General features: G+C 46.1%; 1 protein-coding gene across 1 annotated transcript in view; it reads left to right on the forward strand.

Moving 5' to 3' along the window:
- Nucleotides 1–22,230, forward strand: part of eIF3d1 (eukaryotic translation initiation factor 3 subunit d1) — a 201,447-nt gene that overhangs the window by 83,735 nt on the left and 95,482 nt on the right. The window contains exon 6 of the mRNA XM_037417982.2: nucleotides 3,814–3,921. Within this exon, the coding sequence (XP_037273879.1) occupies nucleotides 3,814–3,921 (108 nt within the window). The remainder of the gene's footprint in view (nucleotides 1–3,813; nucleotides 3,922–22,230) is intronic.

Genomic DNA, 22,230 nt, shown 5'->3' on the forward strand with positions numbered 1-22,230 from the left:
ATAATATATACTAGCATCTGACTCTAACAATACTTTCTTGACCTTCTCAATGCCCCGAAGGGATGCTCTATCTACGTCAATTCGCAGAAAATGTCGATTGCACCTGAATACTCAACGCGCACATACTGTTGCTTCAAAATTACAGTCAGAACTGCCTCCTCATGGAAGACTTTCAAACCATACAAGCATCTCGAGTTTCCAAATGTGGTGCTGGGGGTCCTTTGAGCTTTGCTTGGCTAAACTCGTTCCCTTTCATTTTTTCCTCTTTTTTTCTCATGCTTCACTCCTTGTCAGTTTGTTTCTTGTCGCCTCCTCCTTCTGCGCGGTCATTACCTTGCTTATCTGAGCCATACTACAACCGGTGTTTCTTGGGGGGGGGGGGGGGGGCTGCACAGTAATCGATATCTGTATACATGGAGTTCTATGGGATCATAAAACGAAGAGAAGTCTGCTTTAGAGCCGATCGTGTGCTATTGGCCTTGTGTGCAACCAATGGCGGCGCTGCAAACCTCGCTTGTATGACTTTAGTTCGAGGATTCACGCACCTTCAAAGCGTGGTGCGCCTTTTCCGCGGTGGTCTAGTGGCTAAGGTACTCGGCTGCTGACCCGCAGGTCGCGGGATTGAATCCCGGCTGCAGCGGCTGCATTTCTGATGGAGGTGGAAATGTTGTAAGCCCGTGTGCTCAGATTTGGGTGCACGTTAAAGAACCCCAGGTAGTCGAAATTTTTCGGAGCCCTCCACTACTGGCATCTCTCATAGTCATATGGTGGTTTTGGGACGTTAAACACCACATATCTATTAATCAATTTCAAAGCGTGGCACTGTATAGAAACCACCATCGTGGTAAAACTCTGCAAAGACGCGCTTAAATTGGTTATCTTGTTGTATGATGGCTACCGAAGCTGTTCTAGTGTCCGCTTTTAGCGCTCATTGTAAAAGCACAGCGCTTTGTTTGTTAAAACTGGGGCCTCTTGTCTCCGCGGCGAGTGACTGCGCGATGGTGGAGTACTGCTGCGTGCATCTATGTGATCACCAACCCATGAAGAGGGCTTTAGCTTTCAGAACTATCCCAAGGACCCGAAGGTTAGGAAAAAGGGAATAGTTCAACTCGGAGAAAAGCGCCCAACGTCTTTATCGACCGTGTGCGGGAAGTACTTGGTTGACAGTGAGTTTTGCTATACCCGCCCTACGCTCCACTTTTTGGGGAGCTTTCAATTGACCGTGTTTCAGCGCCTCGCCAGTAATTCAGCCATTCATTGCATGCAGGCTACAGGCGTAGGCGACTAACACCAGGTGAGGTGCCTTTCCAAAACCTACCGCGAGGGCCCCTAGACAAGAAGCCGCCGGCGCGGCCTCCCCGAATAGCCTTGGTTGAGCGCGCCTTGTCAGCGCAGCTGAGTCGGGCAGAGCATTTGAGACTACAGCTTTATTTGGTTGGTGTATGTACACATATGTATACATAGTTTACTGATCAAGACAAGTGCGCACCTGGGACACTACTGACCATGAATTCACAAGCGAAACCTGCTGTCACTGTTTATTTAGTGGACATTTACTCAAGGTTGTCAATAATTTTTGTGGCTCCGTGCGCGGTATATACAATCAGCGACTATTTTTTATATTCTGATCCCCGAGCGGTAATGATATGAACTACTTAATGTCGCTCTCATTCAACGAACATTGAGACAAACTGCAGACATTCATTTGCATTGGCCAGAGAGTGCATTAAGGCAGAACGTGCCCTGTTCCCGAGTCACACGAGCATCTATCCCTAAAGGCTCCTGTTACTGTGATGCAACTCAGGCTTGTGCCCTGCCGATGCCCATAACTGCAATCCAAGCACGATTATTTCAAATTTGGTAATTTGATACCGCTTTGCATTTCTAGTGGATGTCATGAACGGTCGATTGATTGCTGAAGCAGCAATTTAAACGGCTGCTCTGCAGTAATTATTTCATGTGTTTGTGAATGCCAGAGGGGCAGAAATTGGCAATTCTCACACATCGTCACGTTCACTGTCACTGTCGTCGCACTGCAGAAAGAATATCCTAAGGAGAAGGGCAGGCTTACCCTTCTCTTTAGGATTGTTGCGAAAGCCAACGTCTTTTTCATGGGCGCAAGAGGCGCACCGAAGCACAGAGAACATTTCATCATTGTGCCGCACTCTATCACCACGGGGACGTTGTGTGACGGGTTCACAAATCCATGTATTTATAGAGCCTGTGGAAACGATGGTGCGGAACATAAAGGATGTAGCAGAATAGAGGAATACTTTTCCGGACATCTGCGATGCTTGTGTGCACTTAGAAGATGCGCCACTTTGCGAAAATCTCCTCAGACTCGTAGCACTTGCTGCCACACGAGACCGATCGTTCCTAATTTGTGTGCAGCACATCGCCTACACAGCTGATGCCGTTCCTGCCGGGGTGCTTTCGTACGCCCGCGTTTGTCATCAAAATGTGTTCTTGATGCCCCCCCCCCCCCCCCCCTCCACTCTGTTCCTGATTGCACACGGGCGCGGTGATCGTGACCTGCTTTCATCGTGAAGGCTGTGAGGCAGACTTAGCCGATTCGCACAGAAAGGCAGCGTGGATGGCAGCGTGTGTGAGTGATTAAAAGCGTGCAGTACGAAGACAACTGTGCCACATGCAGGAACAAGGAGGTAGCTGAAGATGCTTATCATAAAGCGATTAAGTCTTACTGGCATGTTTACTGCATTGCCGCCATCGTTGAGCATTTCTGGTGCTTATCTGTTAGACATCACCTCACTCCATGAGAATACCAGCCTGCTTCGATTTTTTTTATTTGCTTCACCCCATAGCACTTGTGCATTGCGGCAAAAGCCGACGTTCGACCATTTTTGTGACGCCAAACGACACTTGAAGGCTCTCGTTTAAGCCTACGAAATTATAGACGTAGCAAACTTGGGGACTTTAGGTAATTCTGCTTTATACCTTGAATGTGGGCTGAAAGCCCCCAAAAAATCGGACACCAAAGAGTTCCAGCGTCGAAAACTTCGGATGTGTTTATTCATAGATGTTGATAGGGCTTGTGATGCTGCCTTGAAGTCGTCTGAATTTGCCAGCATGTCTGAAAAATCTGCCTTCAGAAAAATCGGCAGTCAACCGATTTTCAGTCACGTTGGAATGAAGTGCTATGGTTTTAATTTTTGTCATTGGCTTTGTCTATTAAATGAAGTGAGGTTATCTGTCGGTGATATAATTTTCTTTAATTTTTTACTCTGCTTTTTACTCTGCTTGAATAGCGTGTAATTTTATTATTTGTGCGTGATGAACACAATATTCAAAAATGGAAGGAAGGGTTGGATGCGATGAAAAAATCCGTAATCAGGGGTTGGGGGAGAGGGGGGCGGGTGTCAGACTGACGTTTCGACAGGCAGACTTTTTTTTTTCGACATGCAGACTTTTCTTTCTTGCGGTTACAACAGAACAGTTTTGTTTTGACGAAGATACAACTTGCAACATTGGCTCAACACAACTTTTGTTTACGGATTTCCTTGTAAGCACAATAGGTGTCTTAAGATTAATTCTAGCAATATCTGCTCCAAAAGCCAGTTTTGCTGCTCCAAAAGCTGCTCAAAAGCAGTCTAAGCCAGTAGCATCACTGAAAGTGGTTTTTAGCTGATTTTGAGAATTCATTGTGCATTCCAGGCTGTGTGCTGCGCTGTGAAATTTGGCTCGCGAGTTTTCAGGAGCCTTGCTCAAAAGGTGTTGCAGGTTTCCTTGAACAACCCTAGAAGCTCCTTTCCATTTTGGAACCTTTAAGAAGCCTCTTTGTACTTGTGCTTTCAGCTGGCCAAGACCGAGGGACAGTCATACAAGGTGTTTGCCACTGACGCCATCATTGCCTGCCTCATGTGTGCCGGTCGGTCGGTCTACTCCTGGGACATTGTGGTTCAGGTGAGTACAGTGCAAGCTGTTTTGCAAATTGGTGCTCTCTGCAGGGGCTAGTCCGTAAACAGTGCAAAAAGCAGCAATAGGACTGGTCACCCGCCTGTTTTTCTTCACTTTTGAGTACAAATCACTATTACGTGACACTTAAGCAATTCGATCTAGAACTGCATACTGATAATAATCAGTTTAACCACGCCCACTGCAGGGCAAAAGCCTCTCCTATGTCCTCCCATCAGTCCGGTTCTGTGCTTTTTTTTGCTCCATCGCTATACCTGCAAACCTTCTGCCCACCTAGTTTGTCTCCCTCCCACGAGTTTGGCCTTCTCTTGGAATCCAGTCAGTTACCTTTAGTGACCAGCGGATCGCAGGTTCCCCACTGCTCACAAGTTCGGGAAAGAATGCTAGTAATGTATGGCAAAAAGAGATAGTGACGCGAATACATCAGAAGCGCACCTACTGCAGGAGTGCACGGTGACAGAACAAGATTCGTCAGTTATATATCCCAGATATATCGAACTCGAAGGGGATCGCAAAATAGTTTGATATACAGTCAGGCCCACATATAACGACCCGACTTAAAACGAACTTTCGCTTAAAACGAACAATATCCGTGTGACTGTGAAAATATACATTGGCTCAATGGCACAAAATCGTACTTACAACGAGCGTCTATGAGCACCACTGATCGGTTACAGCAAACGTAGTTGGCGCTCTGCCGACTTCCTGGGAAACCATTTTCGACCACGGAAAATTCATCGGCGAGTTCCCCATACATTCTTATTGTTAAACGCCGATCTTGCCTCTGCGCCCCACTGATCGGTTACAGCAAACGTAATTGGCGCTCCGCCGACTTCCTGGGAAACCATTTTCGACCACGGATAAGTCATCGGCGAGTTCCCCATACATTCTTATTGTTAAACACCGATCTTGCCTCTGCGCCCCTCTAGTTGCCGCTCTCCCCGACCACTTTTTGTTACGCAAACCTCCGTCCTTTGTCTCGCCGCTACTCTGAGCACCCCGCATCGCCAGACAAGGCCCGTGTTTTCACACTGCCACCGATCTTTTGAAGACAAGTCGGCCATCTACCCTGTTTTTGATTGCTGGTACTGTCATTAGCGTAGCGAGCGTGGAGTAACCAGACCATACCTACCAACTCTCCCGAATTTTCCGAGAGACTCCCGAATTTGGACCTAATCTCCCGATTGTACGAATGTCATCTCGAATCTCCCGAAAAGTGGCCACCACAGCAAAGGCTGTTTTTTTTTGCTCTCTTTTTTAAGATCATGCGCGTACATCAGCCTTTTCTGCTATGGCAGTGGCGGTGCTGCGGAAGAGCACTCGCCACCACACTTCTATTTCATTGTAACCATATTGTAGAGTACCGCTGAGTACATTCTCGGCACTGTGCATTTTGACGAAGGCTGGCCGCGAGAAGCACTCGCCGCCGTACCGAAAGAATGTGAGGGAAAAGGTAGTCTCAAAGGAAAAAGATTGCGGCGCTGTATGTTCACGAGCGCTCCGATAACGACACGGCGAGACTGTCGAGCACATTCCATTTTCCAAAGGAGGGGTGGCCGGTAGACCAGCGGTAGGCGGACCCCAATGTGCTTTGCACTCTCCATATTGGCGTGCTTCGGAGAAACAGCGCCGCGTGTCACATTCTTGTCGCTCCGGCCACCGTTCAGTTCACTTGCTTCCGCTGTGCCTAGCCAGAACTTCTTTTCCGTCTTGGCCCCCGCATTTTGTACGCTACGCCTACGCCGTCTGCCGTGGTTGGGGGGTTTGCGTGTTTCCAGAGTTCAGTTAGAAGGTTGATGGCGGCGTCAAAATCAAAGAAGAAGTACTTGCAAGTGTTTATGGACTTATACACAGCTGAGTTTCTGTGCTTTGTGACTTCGCGGAAAGGTGACAAGTACGGATTCTGTACCACGTGCGCCTGTGATGTGAGCGTGTCGCACGGCGAGAAGGCCGATATAAAGGTGCATATCGCTTCACAGAAGCATTAGAACTACGTTCGTGCTGCGGAAGGGCAAGGCAACATCGGTAGCTTTTTACAAAAGAGCTGCGAAGACAGTGCGATCTGCGCAGAATGCCTATTCACGGGATTCCTTGTGGAACACAACTTGCCGCTAAGCGCTAGTGATCACGCAGGGCCGTTGTTTCTGAAAATGTTCCCGAAGTTCGAGGACGCGAAGGGGTACGGGTGCGGACGTACGAAAACCACTGCCATCGTTGGCTGCACATACCGGAAACACAATGGCGGAGACTCTGAAACGCCGTGCTTTCGCAATCGCAGTGGACGGAAGCAACGACAGCGGGTCGCAAACGTACCCAATCGTGGCAACGTACTACATCGAGGAATCGCGAAACGTGGAAAGCCGACTGCTTTGTTTGTAGGAACTCCATGGAGAGGCCACCGGACGAAAGATTGGAAACCTGCGGCAGCTGCATTTCCGATGGAGGTGGAAATGTTGTAGGCCCGTGTGCTCAGATTTGGGCGCACATTAAAGAACCCCAGGTGGTCGAAATTTCTGGAGTCCTCCACTACGGCGTCTCTCATAATCATATGGTGGTTTTGGGACGTTAAACCCCACAAATCAATCAATCAATGAAAAATTGGAAACCTCGTTCTGGACCGGCTCAAATCGCGTGGTATACCGATTGAGAACTGCATCGCATTTTCTGCCGACAATGCCAATGTGATGATCGGCAAAAAAAACGGCGTGGCAGCTGTGCTAAAAGAAGGCCTAGATAATTTGATAGTCGTTGGCTGCCCGTGCCACCTTATAAATCTTGCGGCCGAGAAAGGAGCCGCATGCTTACCTGCTAAATTCGACGAGGTGCTCGTGGACATCTTCTACTACCTTGAGAAGAGCGCCAAGCGGAAAGACAGGCTTGTTGAATTTCAAGGGATGCACAACACGAAGGTGCGGAAGATTTTGAAACACGTGCCAACGCGGTGGCTATCGCTTGGAAGGTGTCTCACCAGATTGCTAGAGCAGTGGCAGCCCTTTGTCAGCTTCTTTTTGAATGAGACAAATCCAAAAAGCCAGCAGTGCCCAAGCTTTCTGGGGTCGTACCAGATCCCTAAGACAGCTGCAGCTTCAGCAGATGTGCGCGATGAAGTCCAGCGAGATACCAAAAACGGAAGGAGCCAAGAGGCAAGATTGATGCAACCCAGGCAAAGAAAGTGAAGCTTTCATCTGAAAGTACCGGACGTGCCAGTTTGACCCGTGAGGAACGGCTTTTGTACTTCCTTACCTTTGATGTAAACTTCGCTTATGGACTTTTCTTGAAGAGTGTCATCCCTGTGTTTGACAAAGTCAACGCCCAACTTCAGTCACAGGCACCTCAAATTCATCTGCTCCTGTCCCTCTTGATGCAGTTCCTAAGGGACCTTTTGGCTAGGTTGTCAAAAACGAGTCGCGGTTCACCGGGTGTGGATTTGGTTAGTGTAACTTCCGTGATCGAGGAGGATGTTCCGCCATTGGGTAAGTGTGTGTTTGGGGGGAACGCAGGCACGCCGGTGCCACTGGGTGAAACAAAAGTTGTCGAGGTTGCTAGAGCGGACACAGACGGTTTTGCTGCGGTTTCTACCTCGAAGGTCCCACGAGACGATGAGGCATTACCAGTAGGAGTGGCAGATATGGAGTTGATTGAGAATGGGTTTTCTGAGGATGCAGTTGTCAGAGTCTTGGTCGACACGGCGGTAGACCGAACGTGAGAGAGAGTAAGTGAGATTGAGGAATGCCTAGATCGCAACGGGGTGGTTTTTGTGGGGCCAAAGGGGAACTGCAACACACTCGATGTACACCGCACCAAACCCGGACATGCGCAGCGGTCGTCTTGTCAGATAGCTTCGCACATGCCCCAGTCCACCACTGAGTTGAGTAGGTGGAAGTTCGGACCATCCAACGAGGGTTCGGGACTCAGACTCAGGGAAGAAGTCTGCATACAGGTAGACGCTGAGCGCTCGGGGATCGGCTAGGGTCATAAGAGTCCGCAATGTTGTATGCCATTTTATGTCCTATAATTTCTACTCGGTCATTGTGCATGTTACTTTAGTGAAGACCTTGTGTCGAAGTTTAAGTTTTTTCATTTTGTTTTACTTTGGCTTGTACAAGTTTTATTTTTATTTTTTTTATTATGTTTTCAAATGAGGCAGGTAGCCTCACTTGGTTATTGTGGTATTATGTTGCTCGCGGTATCTGATGTTGATCCCTGAGTAAGTGGTACCTCCTGGGATCGATTACCATCTAATGATGGGTGAAGAACATAGAGTCAGTGAATCTGAGGTAGACGAGATCTCGCCACTTGTCTGAAAGGAAGGTGAAAAAGGGACTGTTTTAAGAAACGACAAAGTTTAGAAAGTTCAAATTGAAATGGGTTCATGGCGTCTCCCCGCACGGAAGTGCCGCACCTCGTTACGAGGCAGGGAGCGTCGTGATCGGTATTGATGCACAACACCCAATGTCACCGTTGTATAGGACAGAATATACGCTACTTTCTCAGCCCATCCGAACACGCAATTCACGTTGAAGGTCTTTTTCCTTCACCGACAGGTGCAGCAGAGGTCAGGCAGGAGATGGTACGCGAGGGTAATTCAGTATTGCTGCCTGTATGACCTATGTTCTCCCGCCTTCCCGCTTTTCGTCTGGTTTGAAATGTTCGAGGTCTTAAAACTTTGTGCATGTGCGGAATGAAAGCGTAATGAAATGTGTGTATACTCTGGTTGTGCCGAGAGTGGACAGTGCAGGCGAAGAGCGTGTTTTGCTCGCATGGTAGTGAACCTTCCGTACTCATGACTGAACGCTGCGTGCCAAACCATCTGACGAGCAGCTGTGACCAGTGTGCGTTTTGTCCACGCGTCATCCGCGAGTTTCTGCAGTGATTCTGAAGGTTTCAAGTGTGTTGTGCGCGATAGAAATACGGAATCAAACTGCTTCGTGGTGGGTGATGATTCAGCGACAATTACAGATTGGTTCCTCTCAGCGACGCGCTACCGCCAGGGCTGAATCACAAGTGTGCTGTGTTCGCATATTGTATTCTTAAGACTGCCGCAATGTCTTAAGTTCGCTGCGCAACCCGAAGGCGTTATGCGCCCGCACTTCTCGTGTTTGAATTTCCCCGCTGGGAAAATTCTTCTGCAAGATGAAGGGATTGTGACGTCCCCGCAAACACGGACTGAACCCCGCTCCTTTCAAGATGTTTTCGTTCGTTTCTCAAACCCACGCATAAAAAAAAAGAATTCGGTGTAACGAATGGGCATTCCGGAGGGAAGTACCAGAAGGATTATTTCTACTACTTTCACGGGCTCCCCCGCGCAAACACGAGGACCGGGCGGCGCCTTGTAGTCTACAGACCGCGTGACAGTGTACGGTGGAGATAATCGGCGCGCACCCTTCAGATTTGTGGCATGGGGGAGCAGCAGAGCACCTTTTGTTGGTTCGGGGAATGCGACCTTTGTCGCAGCGCCTGTGCCGGGTTCGGTCTGACTTCTGTCAGCCTCCGTGGCTCCAGGACTCATTACTGCGTTCTGCGCGGATGGCCACCCCCGGCAGTGAATGACGAAGAAGCAGCGGCTACGGAGAATTTCGCGGGAGACACCGAGCTGCATAGAAACGTTGAGACTTGGTCTGGACATCGGCTCACCAAGTACCGGAAGCATCGGGACCATTGTTCGCCCGTAATTAAAGTGTCTTCGGACGGCTCGCCCATCAGTCTCCCTGAGGCTTGAGTTTGTACATTGTTACTTGCTCGGCTTTGTTCGGGAGAGGGTTTTCTGCTGGTGTAGGCCGCGGGGGCTGCCGCCAAAGATGATACGCTCGGACTGAGAAGAAAAGATATGCCGCGTGGAGTGGCGACTGGTTTGGTGCCCCTGTAGGGCGGAGTCGGGTCCTACAAAAAGGGACTACGAGACGATACAAGGGGGTCAGAGAGACAGAGCGTTGAGATTGAGATGGTAGAGAGACGGGATGGAAAAGGAAGATAACGGTGCGAAGAGAGCGATGAGAGGCGATGAGATGATGACTGGGACAAGGGCGGTACGATGAGGAATGAAAGTTGGGGATAGGAGGCGAGTGAATGAAACGTTACGTAAGAGGGCTAAGATGGAAATCACTGAGAGGCACGACGAAGGCGACGATGACGAAGACGATGAAGACGCTGTCGAATTGGACAATGACCCCAGGAAGAAGCCCTGAGCCCCGACTCGAACAACCAGCTCCGAGGCTCCCGTCACCTTTTGTGAGACGGACTTTGTGCACCTTATTTAGATTAGCTTTGCGGGAAGGGAGGTGGCGAATTGAGACATTGCGCGCTTTTGTTAATTAATGACTTTATCATTTGTGTCGTCGTGTGTTTACTTTGTATTGAGGCACCCTTGTATTGTCACAGTTACTTAACTTATGTATTCTGTTTTGCGTGTCGCGAGTATTTGCTGATCTGTTACAATTTCGTGTAACAGAGATGTCATTCACGGACAGTATGTGTGTACGCCATTTGCACTTGCTATTAAATTAAATGAATCAGTAAAGAGAAACAGGCCGTAGCCACTCTTACTTCCCGGCCCCAGCACGAATTCCTGTATGTGAGAAGTGATCGAGACACATAGCCAAGAGGGAACCGGATAGACAAGGAGTTGAGTGGTCTTCCCTCTCTTTGGTAATCGGTGGCGTAGCGGGGGACGTCTCACAATCAACACTCACCTGGGTCTGTTTCGTTTCGTCGTGGCGTGAAAAGGTATTGCAGGAACAAATATCTAAACCACCAATACACTAGAAGTGAAGCATGCCAAGTCTAATCGCGCGGGGTCAATTTCTCTCCTGTCATTGAACCCTGCATTAAAGGACCGCTCATCCGGTTTCGGCATTTCGAGCTGACAACCGTAATGGATGCACTGGGCACTCGGGATCATGTCTGTTTAGATTAGCAAACGCTACAGGTCACAGAGAGACTCTAAATTTCTACTGAATGCCATTTGCCCTTCCCGTGAGTGCGTGCCCCAAGATGGAGGGAGTGACGTAATGGTCCTTCTAGAAGTTGCTCCTTTACGTTGACATTGGCGCTCTGAGGTCACTCACTGTACATTCTTCCTGAGATCTTGGTTAAATGTTGACTATATCTATAAAAACAGATGAAAAATGTCCGGTTTCCTAACTATATCCAGCATCTTAAGGGGAGACACTGGTCTTAAAAATGTTTTTTTTTTTTAATTCTGAGTATTTAGAGCTGAAAATTTTATGTGATATGCATTTCTCACAGCTGAAAATGAATATGCATTTAGTTTTCAGCTGTCACTTCCAGATTGCAAAATATTGACTGTTCCATAAACCTATATTCTGTCCACTATTTAGGCAGCTTCCTCACAAAAGATTGCTGCAAACTATTTAGGCAGCTTTCTCATAAAAGATTGCTGCAAATCAGATATGGCAGTGTTCTGTAAATAACAAAGTTTGCAAGGAAACCAAATTTTATTTTTAGCTTCATTGGTTCATCAAGAGTTATGGCCTTAGCAAGTAGGCTCGCAGAAATCTGAAACTGTTGCCTAATTATATCACTAATAAATTACTGTTACTAATGAAATTGTCATAATGTTTTGCTTTGGTCTTGTTGCACTCATCAGTGTATAAGCTCTCAAATGCTTCAAGAATTATCAAAATCCAACCACTAGATCAAAAGATACTGTGGGTAATGGCCCCGGACTGGATGAAAAATGTTTTGAGAATATGAGAAAAGTTTAACGGGGGGGGGGGGGGGGGCACGGTGAGCATCTATAATCAACAGGTATTGGTGTAAATTAGTGCAGTAATGATGCTAGAAGCCACGAGGAGTATAGTCACCAATCTTCAAGCGCTTTCTTTTCATCGCATGCCAGATGTTTCCAGGGTTTCCATAGTTCAGATCGGCATACAGCATTTTGACGATGCTTGCGCAGTCGTCAGTAACGTGCGCGGCAGCCTTCTACCAAATAGGAATCATTCCCACTCATGTAATCTTTATATGTCTTTGCATCTTTGTGAAACATTCAGGGTGAAGAAAAAATGCAATTCAACGCAGTTTGTCCGTTTGCTTTGCCACGAGAATCACGGACACGTTAATCTCAAACAGGCCGCGCGTTGCGTGTCTTCCCTGCTCTCAACGAGCTCCATACCAATTTCAATTCTCCGCACTCATCCCACGTCAGCACAAGTTTCGTGGCGATGCCATATTCCCGATCTTTCTCGGAAATTCTGCCAGGCCCACCACACACACCGCACTTCATACACTGAAGCAGCTTACGACTGTGAACAGCGTTCCAGTAGTCTCGTCTGCTTTCGAGTCTCAAAAAACAGACCGCTCGCGTCGTGAGGCTGACGTCGATGAAAGGTCCCTTTGAATGTCACTCGCACGACACGCAAGGGCTACTTTTTCACCGCCGAAAACCAGGGAAGTGCTGACGCGCAGATCTCGCGTGTAATCATTGGCCCCGGCTATCGCGTTTGCGATCGTGGGAGCTGCGTTCGTGATAGCGTTGGCACAGCAATCTTTTGCCATGTTCTCGGCGGCAGAGCGGTTCGCTGATAAGATGCTGCATGCTCTCAGGCGCCGTTCTCGCTTCTTTTCGAACGCATAACCAGTATGGAACTTTTGATGACCGCCTGCCATCGCACCGATTGCACATCCGTCACAACTCACAGGCCTCGTCACAAAATGGTGGATTGCACGCACTATCTAGGCATGGAGGAAGGAAAAATATAGGAGAGGCCATCACGTAATATTCGTGAAGCCGCCACATGGATGGATGAATTGATATGGTTGTACCCTTTAGATTGGGCGGTGGCTAATGCCACCAAGCCATAATACTTATTAAACCAAAAACTAGATTATTTTTTTTTCTTTTAAATAGTGAGGTTGAGGACTGGTACTTTGCAATAAAGGGTTTAATTTTCACTCGTGCCTTGACTTTAGCCATCAATCAGGTAACCTCCTTCTAGTTAATTCTACCTGCTTAAAGTCTATTTTGCTCTCCCTGTCCCTAAACCCCAGTGCTTTAAAAAACTCTGCCCCATCATCCTGAACTATAGGGTGAAGCTCTTTACAGAACATATCAAGTGTTCGGCAGTTTCTTCCTCCTCTCCACAGGCACTGCATACCGTGTCTACCCCTTTGTATTTGGCCCGATATGTCTGGGTTCGCAATACTCCCATCCTCACCTCAACGGGTAGAGAACTACCTCGAGTATTATCATAGATTCTTTCCTTGGCAATTTCCTGCTTAAAAGTTTGATAGATCTCTAGTGCGAACCTATTAATCATGCCGATTCTCCACATATCGGTCTCAGCTTCCTTCACCTTCTTCTTAACCAATAATTCTTTGGCCCCCTGCTGTTTTCTAAGTACTTACCCATCAATTTTCTGGTCCGCTTCCTCCATTTTGAATCGAAATTCTTCATGTACAAGTAGCTGAAAACCTTCCTAGCCCAACAACGCTCCTAACCCAGTTATCTCAATCGCTTCTGAAGTTTTATCTTGCTGCTAGCTTCCCTGCCCTCAAATGATGTCCATCTCATATCACCTTGTACTCCCTGATTTGGTGTATTCCCGTGAGCTCCTAAAGCAAGCCTACCTATTCCACGTTGCTTAATTTCTAATCTTGCTTGAACTTCTCATCTCATGCACAAGACCACATTGCCGAACGTCAGACCAGGAATCATGACCTCTTTCCATATTCCTCTCACTTCATCATACCTTCCACAGTGCCCTATTTTTCATCACTGCTGCATTCCTGTTACCTTTAGTCGTCACGTATATTTCCTGTTCTCTTAGGTACTCGGTCCCATTGCTTATCCACACAACCAGATATTTGTATTTATCTGTTATCTATAGCGTGACCTCATGTACCCTAAGATCACTACCTTCATTATTACTAAAAATCATGACTGCTGATTTTTTCTTACTGAATCTGAAGTCTAACCTATCTCCCTCACTACCGCAGATGTCCATCAGTCTTTGCAAATCTTCGTTGTTCTCATGCATTAGCACTATATCATCTGCGTAGATCAATGCTGGCAGTGCCTGTTCAATGAGTTTTTCTTGTTTGACGAAAGAGAGGTTGAAGCCAAGTCCACTTCCCTATAATATGGCCCCTAATCCTTGTAGGTACATCATGAATAACAAGGGTGACAGAGGACACCCCTGCCTAAGCCCCCGTTTTATCTCTGTGGGCTTGGATACCTGCTTTTCCCACTTTATAACTACCTTGTTACCTTTGTAGATATCCTTTAAAAGATTAGTGACTCTATCTTCCACACATATTGTGTCTAGTATTTTCCACAAGTCCTCTCGAACCACACTTTTCTACGCTCCCTTGATATCCAAAAATGCAAGCTACAGGGGCCTGTGTTCCTTTTCTGCTATTTCATACGCTGCCTTGATATCCGAAAATGCTAGCCACAGAGGCCTGTGTTCCTTTTCTGCAATTTCGATGCACTGCGTCAGTGATTGTCGTCCAACCTGTGTTTCCGAATCCCATTCTGCAGTTTTCTCAGCACCCCCTCATCCTCTATCCATGCCTGCAGTCTTTCCTTTATAATATGCACCGCTAGCCTATAGACCATTGATGTCACTGTTATAGGACAGTAGTTGTTTATGTCAGCTTTGTCCCCCTTTCCTTTATAGATCATGCTCATCCTGCTAAGTTTCCATCCATCGGGGACTTCACCATCGATTAATATTTTGCTCACTGCCTCGCTCAAAGTCTGCTTAGACTTCGGACCCAATGTCTTTATCAGCCTAATTGGAATGCCATCTGGGCCTGTTGATGTACTACTAGGAACCCTCCTCTCAGTCCTTTCCCACTCTCGTAAAAATGGGAGCCATTGCACCACTTTATTCATCCTTGTCTATTGTGTTGCGTAAGGCACTTCTTTGTGGAAATTTTTCTGTCACCCTTGTTCTTATATATTCAATCCATGGTTGTAATTCATGGTTAATCCATGGATTACAAGGGAAATAGTGCGCATGGGACGAAAGACAAAAAAAATTAAGAAAACAGCATCGCAAGTCTCCATCACCAGCTAACAGTGAAAAACTTGTGTCAATGCGCAAACGCCTTCAAGAAAGCATTAAAAAGGCTAAAGAATTTTACCACAAAGTAACTATGAAAAATTTTCTTCTCTCGTCTCCTGAAAAATTTTGGCGCTGTTTTTCCTCAAATAAGAAGTCAATTTCTAACATTGTAGTTAACGGGGAAACCGTCACTGACCGACTCACCATTGCAACGTCTTTTAACGACTTCTTCTGTTCAGTATTCACGAAAGATGACACTATTACACCTTCAGTCAATCAGTTCGAGAACATTCCCCCAATTAGCAACATTTCGATATCCCAGGAAGGTGTCCTTTCTCTTTTGCTTCAAATTGATCGTAAGAAAACACCCGGAATAGACTGTATTGATAACCACTTCTTGGTGAGGTACGCTGAATGGAGCTCACATTATCTGCATCTTATATTTAACAAATCCTTATCCCAATCTAAGATCCCAGAGGACTGGAAATACGGTAAAATTACGCCTATACATAAATCGAACACTCCACATTTGGTTACTTCATATAGACCTATCACCCTCTTGTGTACATGCGCAAAAATATTGGAACATATTATGTTTAAGCACTTATCAACATTTCTAGATGAAAACAAACTTATTGACCCCAGGCAACATGGCTTCCGAAAAGGTCTATCTACCGTAACACAACTATTAGAAACAGTACATGAACTCGCCGAAACCCTTGACAGGCAAGGTCAAACTGATATTATTTTTCTAGATTTTGAGAAAGCGTACAATCGCGTGTCGCACCAAAAGCTGCTCTTAGAACTTCAACCCATACTGAAGAACGATACACTTCTGTCATGGATAAAATATTACTTAAATTTAAGACGACAATGTGTAACAATTGATGGTACGTGCTCTCCAGCAGAGATAGTTATATCCGGAGTACCTCAAGGTTCGGTGCTTGGGCCACTTTTCTTTCTTGTGTTCATTCATGACATAGTACAGGATATACCAGTTAAAATTAGACTATTCGCAGATGACTGCAACCTCTATCATGAAGTTCAAAGCCGCTGCGACCAAGTTCTTTTGAATTCTTCTTTAGCGAAAATACAAACTTGGTGCTCAACGTGGCAAATGAGTGTTAACAAGACTAAAACGGTAGCCATGTCAATAACGCGTAAACAGCATCCGCTAAGCTTTCCATATTCCATAGATAATCACACTCTTTCCGTTGTAGAAAGGTACAAATATTTAGGCGTAATTCTTACCTCGGACCTTAGATGGAATGAACACATTTCGTATATTCCAAATAAAGCCATGCATAAACTTGGATACCTTCGAAGGTCATTGCGAAAATCAACCAAAGAAATAAAGTTACTGGCTTACAAAACTTTCATTAGGCCCTCCCTCGAATATGCATCAGTTATATGGGATCCGTACACAAAAAACAACATTGATAAACTAGAACTCGTTCAAAGGAAGGACATCAGGTTTGTTCATAATTGCTATCGCTGGCAAGTATCTGTAACTTCAATCTTGGCAGAATCAGAGCTGGATACATTGCAAAAGAGACGTCAGCGTGAACGGCTCAAGTTTTTGTACTCCCTTTACCATGATAAGCTGGCAATAGACAAGAGTAATTTTATCGACCGGGTTGGTAAGCGCTCGACGCGATCACACCACACGAAAAAGATAAAGGATTTTAGCTGTAAAACAGACACATTCAAAAACTCCTTTTTTCCGAGAACAACGCGTGAATGGAATCGACTTCCATCCGATGTAATTGATTGTAATACACTAAATTCTTTTGCTAAAGCATTGTCAGATTATCTGTAGTTTTTTCAGTATCTTTGTCGTCACTCCGCTTTCCTAGTATCGCGACATCTGCAACTGATATGTGATTGTGAAAGAATAATGTCGTTCTGATGTTTTTTTTTTTGTTGTTGTTGTTGTTGAGTGTGTCACATTGTAACTCTGCTTTGTTTTAGCGGTGCACCTCGGTGGTGTTACTAATTACAGTGTCCTCTTGTAAAATCCAGATTTCTCCTGCTCTTTCCAGTCATGTCTTGTATATTATTAATTGTTTCTATCAGTGTAGGTCTGGCTTGGTACCAAACAAGTTGTTGATAGTACCTGCTGTCACTTTGTTGATTGCGTAACTGTATATTTTTATTTTTATTTTGTTCCCGCTCATTGTTGCGGTTGCTTTGTGGACGTATTTGCGTATGTTCTCGCATTCTTTTATTTGTTCTGCCCGCTCCTTCCAAAGGCCTTTTTCAGAGGCTGGCAGTAAATCTGAAAATAAATAAATAAATAAAATAGCTTCGTCCGCTTCTAGCCTAGCACTATGAGCGGTAGTTATAAACTCTGCTCTAGGCTCGTCTCATTTCTTGGGGAGTTTAGATGGTTCCGAAATTTCGCAGCTGCCTTTGTATTCTTTTTATGTACTTCTGCCAGTCACTGAGCCCCCTTTTTTCTAATCTTTTCATCGATCAGAAGGAATGCATCACTTCTACAGCTTAGAAAGATGTCCCATTTTCTTTCAACATCATCTGTCAGTTCACCCCGCTGCTTAGCATGTCTGTGTTCCCTAAAGGCTTCCTGACGTTTTGATATGGCTCTCCTAACTTCCTCATCCCACCAACCTTTGGGTTTGGGTCTTCTTTTCCGGGGTGACTTGTTGCGTGCGTTAGTAAGCTCTAGCTCAAACAATCTAATTAGATTCTTGTACATCCACACTGTTTTATTATCCTCAGTGATTACTTTATCAATTTGTTTAGTGGCTATTTCTATTTGCCTTTCTGAATAAAAATTTTCTTGTAGTTGCTCATCTTGTCTCCTTCCCACTTTCACTGCTCTTCCAAAACTTAGCTTGATAGGTTTGTGATCACTACCCAGACTTCTGGAGCCACATTCATCTATGTGCATTCCCCTGAGCCTATCATACATTCTATGTGACATCAGTGTGTAATCTATTGTCGACTGCAACCTTTCTACCTCCCATGTCATTTGCCCTTCACACTTCTCGGTACTGTTGCAAATGATCAAATCATGCCTTTCACACATATCCATGATCATTTTGCCTGTCGGGTCGGTATACCCATCTGTATCTTCTATGTGCACATTTCATATATCCTAGTATAATTATCTCGCTCTCCTCCTAATTCCACAATGTCCTTTGATATACACTCCACCATTGCCCGGTTTTCCTCTCTGGTCTTTGCTCCCGTCCACAAGTACACAAAACCAAGGAGTGTCATTTGTCCTGCTACTTTCCCTTTTAGCCATAAATATTCCTTGCGTTCCTGCTTGACCCCTTGCCAGTGTGTACTTTTATGGATGAATGTACCAATACCACTCCAAAATTCTGCTGTCTTCTGTTCTATTACAAAATTTTTACGCGTAGTTCGAATTGTTAGGAGGTTGTTTTATGTCCCTAAGATTTGTTTCTACAAAATCGTATACCATCGACCTCTCCTCCCTTAGCTGTTCTTCTATCTCTTCCCACTTCAGCCTGTTCCTGCCACCCTGCATCTTAATATACCCTACATCTGAATTGGCTCGGCCCTCGTGGCTACGTCTATATCTGCCCCGGACTCTACCTGTCTTATATATTGGTGCCACTTTGGAATCGTGTCTGTCCATACCACCTGTAAAAGAGTCTCCTTGGATGTTTTCCTCGTTACTAGCTATTCTGCACCTCGAAGGGCCCGCGTGCCCCCCAAAAAAGCTACTGCACGTCCTGCAAATCACCAACCCACCTCATGACCTAGCAGCCGCCCATCGAAGTTAATTCTGTCTCGTATGGTATAACCGTCAGTTCAAGCGCACGAATATACAGAAAGGAAGAGAGGACAAGCGCTTTCTCGCTTCTGTCTCGTTGAAAACCACCCCACCTATGCACCTCTATGTATATTTCCACTACCTCAAAGGCTTTCTCTCGAGTCATCCGCCATATTTCTTGGTTTTCGTTGACAACCGCTCTTTGCAGGTTGCCGTCATGCACCGGTACCTCTGGTATCGTGCATATCACTACCTATAGTTGAGGAGAAGTGGCACGCATGTGATCGACCCCTTCCGCCTGTGTGGTCTCTATTCCTTCGGTATCTTCATTTAAGACATTGTTTAAACAGCCTGAAATTATCGCGATGTTTCGTCTATCAGCTGTAGTTTTGACGATAGTTATAGCTCGAGAACAAAACGACGACACAGAGACAAGAAGGACACGAAGTCGTCGTTTTGTTCTCGCGCTATAACTATCGTCATGCCATACCTACTAGACCAAGCTGCCACACTTGTAGTTTTGAGTTTTGCGCTCACTTGCCTCATGACTTCTTCCAGCTTGTGTCCTGGGAACGTCCCTACTGCAACCCTCTTGTCACCTTTTACCCTCTATATGATTGTTTCTTGCGCATCGATTTAAATTCGAATTCTCGGCAATTCTCACATGCTGTGACTTGTCAGCTGGAGTGTCCTACACCTGGGGGTTACTTGCACCTGTGACGCCGGCTGCTTTGTCCCCTCCCAGCCCCACCACTACTTCGCTGAAGCTGGGTCTTACGACCATTGAACCAGCTGAACTTGTTTTTTGCAAACTTGCTTGCTCTTTCTTTTCCGCCGTACTGGTTGCCCGTGCCCTACTGTTTTCTCTGTCGGCCGCTCCTTTGTTCACCTTCATTAGTGTTTCCTCGGGTGACTTCAGCCTTTCTCCTATAGCCCTCGTTTTCTCTTGCTCTGTTGCCAACGCAGTCTCCAGCTCGGTGATTCTCATCAGCAGTTCACTCTGGGCAACCATCATTTTCTTCATTTTTTTTCCTCGACCTCACATTGCCTGCACTTGGGGTCAGCCTGCTCTCTATTTGCTTCTGCACTTGGGTCCATTCTCAAATGCACCCCGAATCCTGAACACTTTACAACCTTTGTAACCATGTCTTTCTGACACCAATTGTCCTTATGAATTGTCTCGCTCGATAATTACAAAACACCCTGCCCTAGGAAAAAGAGAAAGTCGAAGCTCTACTACAAAAATTTGCGTGTTCAATGTACGTGCACCCTCCCCCCCCCCCCCCCCCCCGGGGTGGCAAGAGAAAAAAACAAAGAAACAAGCACACACACACACAAACTAGTAAATACCTGGTGACTGACCTCCAAAAAAAAAAGCAGTACAATGTAATAAGTGCTACAATGATTTTTACTGCTGCCTTATTAGTTATAAAGGTAAGCTCGAAACATGCAAAATCACTTATCTGCGCAGTCGATCGGGAGCGTTTAAAAAACACGTCCGTCCACCTTGCCAGTCTGAACTGAACATCGCAAACACCGGCACTGCCTCTTAGCGGAAAAGCAGATAAACACTTCGCAATTTCTGGCGAGCAGCCGCCGCGGCGGCCTTCGAAGCGGCGCCGGTGGAGTGGAAGCAGTGGTAGGTGTTCTCTGCCGGCAGCGAGTTAATACATGAGTGCTGTTTCTTTTGCGTGTTTTAGGAAAGTTGTTCGATACACAGCTGTAGTGTATACTTGGTGCGAATCGGGTGCACTGCCAGATGTACCTTGTGGCACTTTTCACGTATGTTTGCTTCACTGTTGATCAATATTGCGTGGTATTTGCAAGTGGAGCTCTCAGCTCTACGCTCTGTTGGCTCTTACTCATTGCGTCAACTGAGCCAGAAGACAGGCAAACTTTCCGTTTTAGTGTTGTAGGCATCGTGTCACGTTTTCAGAAGTTGTCATTCGTTCGGAAGGACAATAAACTTTTCTTGTTATCGGACTAAATGTGTATGTATTGTACGGTGTGCGCTCGCGGCGTGTTGTGTACGCACGCACTGGAATTGCATACGTTACGTGCACGATCGCGTATACGATACAGTGGTGCCGTCTTACCGACGTGAAGTACGTGAAGTACTAGGCTGGGGTTGCACGGAATAGCTACGAAGCAAGCTCTCAAAATCGTGTATTGCCACACTGACACTACATACGAGCAAAAAACTGCTAATCAGCCCGTAGATAGAAAAATCTGGTCAAGAGAAAAAAAAAAATCACTGCATTTCTAGCTGCTTGAAGATAATTATGGGGCGAAGCTTTCGGAGGTGATTATTGTGATTAAAGTTGAGATAGTACTGAGACTGATTGTGGTTGTGATACTTATATATTTTTTTTATTCAAAGAGATAGTGCTGAGACCGATTGTGATATAGCGGTGATTCTTCTTTATAGCTGATATGAGGTTCCGGGTTACGTTTTGACTTCGTAATTACAGCTTCATTAGCTATCCTTTCTGGTGTAGAATTTTCTTGTCGGTATCTGCCTTGCATCCGCTTCAAGTTGTCTCAACTGCGCGTCAGCTCTGCATTTTTCCCTCTTTGCCTTTGCATTCTTAGCCCTAGTCTGTGGTGTAGAACTTTGTTGTTGCCGTCGCCGCTTTGCATCCGCTTCCTTCTTTTTTGTCTCCGCGGTAGCTTCCCGTCGACGGCGACGCTGATACTCAGCACGTCGCGCTTTCCTGCGTTCGTCTTCATCCATATGAGAGAAGAGAATGGGTAGTATGGAACAGGGTTATATATATATATATAGCGTTGACAGCAGCGCCATCACATCTACAATTAACCACAGTCACCTCTGTTGCCTATAATTTGAAGGTTACATGCAAAACAATTATCACCAATGCCCTCTGTTGCTTATAAGTTGAAGGTTACATAGTGTTATGGACAGACGGGAGATGGCGTATATCGTGAGGTATTAAGGAGCTTCGCCCCTAGAAAAAGGGGGGGGGGGGGGGGCGGCTTACGGCGAGTGGAACTCAAGTCACTGCTGGGTGAGTTTGAATACGATGATCCAGGGGCTGAATGATTTCGATTACGACACGTACCGGTGCTTTCTGTGCTGTTGCACAAAAACACTCCATGAAGTATTTCAGGACACCGCGCTCGGGCCTGCAATGCACGGACAGTTTCGGAAAGGTGTGCTCGTAACATTTTACTTCAAACCTTACGATAGGCAGCAAGTGTACGCCGGGGCCATAAGTCCGCGCAGAAGTGAACCAGCGCTAAGAGCACGCGGCGGAGCGTCTGCTGTTTTGTTTGTCCCATAAGTTTGGAGCTTTTACCGCAAGTTTGGAGCTTGATAAGTTTGGAGCTTGACATTGGAGCTTTTACCGCAGTTTAATTTGACGGGGTGAAAGTAATCCCCATCCCAGTTTCGTATTGGTACAGTATTTTTATATTGGTACAGCTGTCGTTTTTTGAGTTATGGCTTAGGGCAAACCTTGCAGCCCTGTTCTGTGTTTCTTC

The sequence above is a fragment of the Rhipicephalus microplus genome, unplaced genomic scaffold, assembly GCF_043290135.1.
Source record: "Rhipicephalus microplus isolate Deutch F79 unplaced genomic scaffold, USDA_Rmic scaffold_16, whole genome shotgun sequence".
In the NCBI taxonomy this organism is placed as follows: domain Eukaryota; kingdom Metazoa; phylum Arthropoda; class Arachnida; order Ixodida; family Ixodidae; genus Rhipicephalus; species Rhipicephalus microplus.